This window comes from Cyprinodon variegatus, unplaced genomic scaffold, assembly GCF_000732505.1.
Source record: "Cyprinodon variegatus isolate N-32 unplaced genomic scaffold, C_variegatus-1.0 Scaffold1236, whole genome shotgun sequence".
In the NCBI taxonomy this organism is placed as follows: Eukaryota; Metazoa; Chordata; class Actinopteri; order Cyprinodontiformes; family Cyprinodontidae; genus Cyprinodon; species Cyprinodon variegatus.
This window is the reverse complement of record NW_015151689.1, coordinates 80,388-87,890: the sequence shown is the minus strand read 5'-3', so window position 1 is coordinate 87,890 and position 7,503 is coordinate 80,388. Positions and strand designations below refer to the sequence as shown.

At 37.4% G+C, this 7,503-nt stretch overlaps 1 protein-coding gene across 1 annotated transcript in view; it reads left to right on the top strand.

Annotated features, from left to right (window-relative positions):
* The window catches only part of spag1 (sperm associated antigen 1), a 27,637-nt gene that overhangs the window by 653 nt on the left and 19,481 nt on the right, over positions 1–7,503 (top strand). The window contains exons 2-8 of the mRNA XM_015401596.1: positions 271–430; positions 543–665; positions 744–814; positions 891–1,003; positions 1,084–1,184; positions 3,995–4,130; positions 4,246–4,356. Coding sequence (XP_015257082.1) covers positions 271–430; positions 543–665; positions 744–814; positions 891–1,003; positions 1,084–1,184; positions 3,995–4,130; positions 4,246–4,356 — 815 coding nt within the window. The remainder of the gene's footprint in view (positions 1–270; positions 431–542; positions 666–743; positions 815–890; positions 1,004–1,083; positions 1,185–3,994; positions 4,131–4,245; positions 4,357–7,503) is intronic.

The window sequence follows — 7,503 nt, the reverse complement described above, 5'->3', positions numbered from 1 at the left end:
GAATTGAATTGAATAATTTCGGGGCGTCGGTAAAAGTAGTCGACTCCTAATCAGAAAGTTGTGGCTTCAATTCCCATCCTGCGTTGGCAAAGGAGCGAACAGTTAATTAAGCAGGATGATGTTGTACAGAGAACAGCTTTTAGAGGTTGTTTCCACCGTCAGTTTGACCATACAGGTTCTACTGTTTATTAATAAATCATTTTAGAATAGATGAGCAATATTGACCGGATAGATTTGAGTCTGATAATGTAGGATTTATTTCATCCCAAGGTCTGGTGAAGAGGGAATATATCCCCATCTGATCAAGTTCTGTGAAAGCCACCTGGAGAAGTTGAGCCCTAAGAGTCGAGCTCTCAGGCAGGGAGTTCCTGTTGCCACAGAGGCCAGCTTCTCTAAAGATGAGTGGAACCAAATCATTGATGACTTAAGGGTATGATACTCAGCATGTTGTGGTTTTAATGCTTTATGAAGAATATTTTTCTACCATAAACATAATGTTATGAGTTTCTTTTTTTTTTTTTGTTCATTTGTTTTTTTGGCAGACATGGGAGGAGGAGACCAAAAACGCTGAAACGCTGCTTAAACAGGAGTCTGTGTTTGATGACCTGGACAGAGCAAAAATACCTCCAGTAAGAAGTTCCAGGTGCTTTGCTCCGGTTAAAGAGGTAAGTTCATTTTAACTAATGTGCAGCGTATATATATTTACATACATTTTAAATTAAAAAGCTGCTTTTTTGCTTCAGAAATCATTTCCAAAACAAAGAACAAATCCTTCAAAACGTGTTCTTCCTCGGGATTATCAGGAATGGGACAAGTGAGCCATTTCTCTGCACCTTCACCTCTAAACATAAAGATGCCTCAATGTAATGATGGAATGTTTCTATTTCCAGGTTCAATGTTGAGGAGGAATGCAACAAGATAGATGGGGATATGCAGAAAAATGACCCACCTGCCATTCTAAACACAGGACATCCGAACATCCAGAGAGAAGTGGATTCCTCATGTAATGTGTCATTCTTGCAGATTCATGTGGTGTTCATGCTGTTGAGTGTCTGTGTGAAATGTGTTTGCTGTGTGATCCAGGTCTGTCACGGCAGGAGAAGCTCCTTCTGGCAAATCGGGAGAAGGATAAAGGCAATGAAGCTTTCAGAGCAAAAGATTATGAAGAGGCGGTGGCTTACTACCAAAGGTCAGGTTCCACTAGCGCCATAAAGAACCTCCCTATTCTACAAAGCGCTGACAAATAATGTTTTATTTGAGTAAATGGGATTAGATTTTATTCCCTACTTAATATTTTTTATTAACTGAAATTGATGCAGTCAAAATTAGAAGTTTACAAACACAATATAAGAAGGGATATAAACTATTGTGCTCTCTCATCCTCTGACATGGGAGCTGGTTCAGAGCTCGTCTGCCTGGCTGGGTGTTTCCTGGACGGGGCCGCCTTTTACAGTTTCTTCTGTCTCCTTGAACCCCAGTCGGCCTCAGCAGATGGCCGCTCACACTGAGCCTGGTTCTGCTGGAGGTTTCTTCCTGTTAAAAAGGAGTATTTCCTCTCCACTGTCGCTACAAGCATGCTTAGTGTGAGGGATTGCCTTCGAATCAATGAGTCGATGCAATCAACTGGTTTTCCTTAGATAGAAAACTTTGAGTCAATTTGACTGTATGATCTGGTGAACGAAGTGCCTTCAGATGAGGTGTTTTTAAATGGCGCTGAATAAATAAGTCTAAAGTTAAAATCTCTTTTAGGTTTTTCTCTTATAGGTCCATTAAAAATGAACACAATTTTTGCTATATATAAAAATCCAGAATACGGAGAAAATCTGGTTCCATCAGCCAAACACTTGTGGTTGACAACACCTATAAAACCCTCCACATCCTTTATTGACACCATTGGAAAGATGAGAAATAAACAAATTTCTCACATTTCCTCAAGTCTTCTCATGTATGGCTACAGTCCTAAAGTGTAGGAAAGTGATGCGTTCCTGTATTGAACTCAAGTTATAAGTCTCTATCCTTGAGTTATAAGTAATAAAAGAGCCACGTAGGACTGTCAGGCCATCATATTGTTTATAAAGGAGATGTGCTCTGATTTAAATCACGTTATTTCTTGCACCAATTTAAAACACGTTATCTAAAGGTACTTTAAGAGTTCAATCATACTGTCAGGTTGGTTCAAAGTTTTCTATTTAAAGAAAACCAGCAGATTGTATCCAGTCATTGACTTTGTAGGATCCGCTCCTCCTCGATAAACATGTGGCGATAGTAGATATTCACACTGTACATTTTTTTGGGCCGATTCTCCAGTCGTGCGAGAATTTTTCGATCGAGCCGAGTTTAAGCCTCACCTTGCGTCATGTAATATACAGGGCGTGACGAGGGGCGATTAGCCTCTTATGACCACCTCCCGATGAGGAATCGTAAGGTCGGGAGAAAATCAAACATGTTTGAAATTTAGTCAGCGGTCATAAGGTGGCCGTGGGAAAATCCTGCTGTTGAAGCAGAGCTATGAGCTGATTTACCAGAACCTTGAGCATGTGCAAACAAGGGAGTCCTTCTTCTTCCAGATTGATGAGTCTGGTCAGCGGCATCTCTCGGTACTCAATCCTACATGTGGTTTATGGGCGTGCAGAGTGAGCATGTAGATCGCATCAGAGCGTCGGGCCGCACAGTGTGATAACATATATTGTGAGCTGTGAACTTTTTAAACCTGCGGTTTCGTTGAACGCTTTGAGTTGTAGCTGCGTGCCATAAATTAAAAATATCGCACAGTGTATGCCTGGCTGTATGTACTCTGCAGCAATCCCTCACACCATTCATGCATGCAGTAACAGTGGAGAGGAACAACTCCCATTTTAACAGGAAGAAACCTCCAGCAGAACCAGATACATTGTTAGAAACCGTATGTTGAGGCTGACTGGGGGTTTAAAATGAAGTAGAGGTAACTTCAACTAGCTCCACAGGAGGTTCTGTCTAGGAAACAATTAGGCAGATAATCTCTGGGCAGCTTTTCATTTCAATAATGATGACACATGCTGTTAGTGACAGCAAAAGTCTATAGAAATGTCTAGGAGAGAAACAGAATGAGAAAGAGGACTAAACACTAAAAAACAGACCTAACTCTATCAAGAAAGTAGTTGTTGTGTCATCCTGGAGGCGGGCATTAATGTCTCAGACTTGATGATCAACTTTAAAACTAAAGCAGATGGCCTTATGAAGAAGCTGATCATTATCCTACATAGGAAAATGTCTGATGAAGCCTGAAAGGCCACTCAGACATAAAGAAGCTATCTCAGATATAAGGAAGCTTTCTCTTCAACAGTAACATATAAAAACAACATCTCAGTGATGACGGGGACAAAGGGGTACATGTATGGAGTGATATCCTGTGGTTTAATGAAACTAAAATAAGTCTCCAGCCATAATGTCCATTCCTACGGTTGGAAGAAAAATCCTGGTAAGCTTGCAAGACTGAGGACGACTGTGGGATTAACATTACCTGGAAATGCTGCGGCCACATCTCAGGAAATCATCCTGAGAAACTACGGCTTGCTCTCAGGCTAACTGGTTTTTCCAAAGTGCTACAAAAAAGTATAGCCTAGAAAAGTGGTTAGCTACACCAGTTTTATCAGCGGAGGAAATCAGTGTTAGAGGCTTGTGGAAGAAAAGTTTGAATCAGGTTATACAGTTTAAGAAGGCGGTTTTACTAAAAATGAAAAAAACTTTTGTGAAGTTTTGATTTTGAGAAAAGCAATGAAGCCTCAAAATAACTATTATTATTATTATTATTATTATTATTATTATTATTATTATTATTCTGACATTAATTACATAAAACCAAATTTGGTATTTTTACCAACAAATAAAATATAAAAGTTTAGTCCGGTTTATTTAAAAAAAGGTTTTCTATCTTTTTATGTGATGTATTAAAAACTCCCGGTTTAATCTGTGTGCACTAAACTCATTGGTAAGCAGTGGTTTTGTTTTGTTTTGTTACAGGAGCCTTTCCATCATTCCCACTCTGAGTGCATATAACAACAGAGCCCAGGCAGAGATTAACCTGGAGCACTGGAACGATGCCATGATAGACTGTCAGCAGGTGCTGGAGCTGGAACCAGGGAATAAAAAAGGTGCTCTGTTTTTAAGACTTCTAAATCTGGAGGATTTTGCATACATGTTTGAAGCTTAATTGAATTAGATTGGTTTGCATTTCTAATTTATGTACTTTGTTTTTTTTTAAATCAGCCCTTCTGCGGCGTGCTACTGTTTACAATCATATTGGCAACTTTGAAATGGCCTCTAAAGACCTGAGGAAGGTGCTTCAGGAAGAGCCGAACAATGCTGCAGCAACTGTAGGTGACCAAAACATGAGAAATGATCAGTTGGTGCCAGCAGACCACATTTCACTTACTAATGAGAGCATGGGGTTTAGATTAATGGCCTTATGGAGTGAATTTTGTTTAATTATTATTGCACGCAAAGAACCTGTTATATATATATAAAAAAAGCAATCCTGATCTAAAATTTAAAAAGTTTTCAACCGAAAACATTTTTTCAAATCCTTTTTTCATAGATTATTTCTCAAGTTTTCCTTTTTTATTTTGTCCAAAAAACTTGTTTTTCAAATTTTACACATAAAACAAAAATTACAATACCGGTAGATCTTAAACTTTTTAATTTTTTTTACTCTTGGTCTGCATGGACGTTTGCAGCAATGTTGTTTTGGTAAATGTGCTTATTAAGGGTGAGCATTTTTCTTGGGCTTCAATGGAAGAATGCAGTTTGTAAAACTCAAACTTTGACTAAAAAATAATTGAAAATATGAAATCTGTAAAAGAAAAAAAAAGAAAAACATTTCAAAGCATAAAAAGTAAAATCTTTATTTTTAAATATATATGAAAAAAATGTATTTGAAATGCTTAATGTCCTGTACTTTTATAGCGCTTTTTCAAGTCAGAGGACGACCAAAGTGTTTTACACTACATTCAGTCATTCACCCATTCACTCACACACTGATGGTGGCAACTACTTTTCTTACTACTTAAAACTATTTTTTTATTTTATTTCCAATTATAAAGATAAATTATATGAGAAAACATCTATTTAGCCACTTTCAGCAGTGATAGTACCCTGTAGAGTAACGTCAGAACCACACACAAAGTGGGTAAGAGATAAGCTGTTTAGGAGAAGGTGCTCCAATCCTGCCCATGTATCAGTAGCCATGTTGATGAACTAACACGTTTCATGGTGGTGGCAGCATCATGATGTGGAAAATATGATTAAAATGTTTTGATATAACTAGATGTTAAATTAATGGTGATCATGGAAGAAAACCTGGAAAGAAACATGAAACTTGTGTGGAAATTCAGTTCTTCTCCAGAAGTTCCAGCTCTCGTAAAGTTTTGACTCATGTATTGACAAACCAATGCCACACCTATCAGATTTTAATCGCATAAAACATTTGAAATGTATATATTTTTAATTTCTTTTAACAGGGTGGCCCTTCTATCTAAGATCCTGATAAAATACTTTGAGGTTTCCATTTTATTAAAGGTGCATAGTCACGTAAAATGCAGTTACAATTTAATTCAGTTTATTTATATAGCGCCAATTCACAACACGTTATCTAAGTCACTTTACAGAGTCAGTTCAACCAGATCATACAGTCAGACTAGTTCAAAGTTTTCTACATAAGGAAAACCAGCTGATTGCATCGACTCATTGACTCAAAGGCAATCCCTCACACTAAGCATGCTTGTGGAGACGGTGGAGAGGAAAACTCCCTTTTAACAGGAATAAGCTTAGTGTGAGCAGACATCTGCTGATGGGACAGTAGCAGACATACAGAAAAAAAAACAGATATACAAAAAATGTAATTATTAATATAATATGGTGATATAGGCCTTAACCAATTCCTCATCCTGATAGTGTTTTGAGCCTAAATAGAATTCCAGAACTGGGAGCAAACAGCAGACATAAACAGATGTGTAAGGCAAGTTTATTTATATAGTGCAATTCAGTACAAAGACAATTCAAAATGCTTTACATGAATTAAAAAACAAAATAGAAGGAAAACAGGTGCATAATAAACATATAATAAACACATAAAACGTGATAAAAGCAGGTTGTGAAACAAAAAAAAACTGTGGAACCACAACCTTAAACTGCTTTAACAGCACTTACAGTCTTCTGGGAGTTTGTTTCAGATCAATGGAACATAGGAACCAAATGCTGCTTCTCTTTTTTGTGGTTCTAGTTCTTGGTGCAAAAAAGTTTGGATCAGCTTTCTGTTGCAGTGATCAATTCTACAAAATGCATGAATGAGTTTTTCTAGATCCTGCTTCGACATTAGTTCTTCAATCCTGGAAATGTTCTTCAGGGGATAAAATGCTGACTTAGTAGCTGCCTTTTCGTGCCTCTGAAGGTTCAGGTCTGACTGAGTCCATCATAACACCTAGATTTCGGCCATAATCAGTGGATTTTAGCTGAAGCAGCTGAAGCGGTGAGCTAACTGGATCTGTCCTATGGTCGGAAAATGATCACCTTAGTTTTGTATTTATTCCTTTGTTGAAACTTTATTCAGTTGGGACCAGAAGGGAGCTTTGAGGAACACTGCATTGGATTTCTTTTCTGCTATCTGATTTAAGTTTCCTACTATCACATAGAAGGCCCTGTCCTTCAGGTTGGATTTAAACCAGTCCAGTACGGTACCAGAAATACTTAAAAAGTGTTTTCCAGATGCTCTAATAAGATTAGGTGATCAAAAGTATCAAACATTGCACTGAGGTCCAATAATACCCGCACCGTGGTTCTTCCAAAGTCTGAATTTATTTGGATTTCACTGAAGATCTTAACCAAAACAGTCTCCTTGATGTTCTTTGAAACCTGACTGGAAACTGGTCATTATTAAGAAGGCTTTTAACTGTTGAAATACAACTTTTTCAATAATTTTACAGATGAAGGGAAGGTCTGAGATCGGCCTGTAATTCTGCAGGACTCATTTATCCAAGCTTCTCTTTTTTGACAATGGTTTGATATTTGCTCTTTTAGGCGCCATCTACTGGAAGTACTAAATAACTTTCAGACAGAAACTACTAAGTATAGCCTGACCATCCTGTAATACCTCACAGTGTACTGGAGCTGGGACTTTTCTCAATTGTTTCCACATTTTTCTTGGAAATGCTTACTGGCTTAGACTGAGTAGGCTTCTTCCGTGTCTACCCCATGTACACATGTAAAGCATCACAGCTCATTTGTTATTGTACCGTAAATATACACAAATAACGTTATTTACTAATAAACTGAGCAAATCCAAATAAGAAAAACTAATACTTTAGCAGGACATGGTAATCTTTTGGAAAAACTTTGTATGCAACCAGAGTGAATTATTGCCGTAGCCTATAAATTATGTGACTATGCAAATTTAAAATGCAAAAGCTAAATATTCCTGTTTTTATTTATTTTTTTAATCACTTCCAATGCGTATTATTTTATTTTATTTTA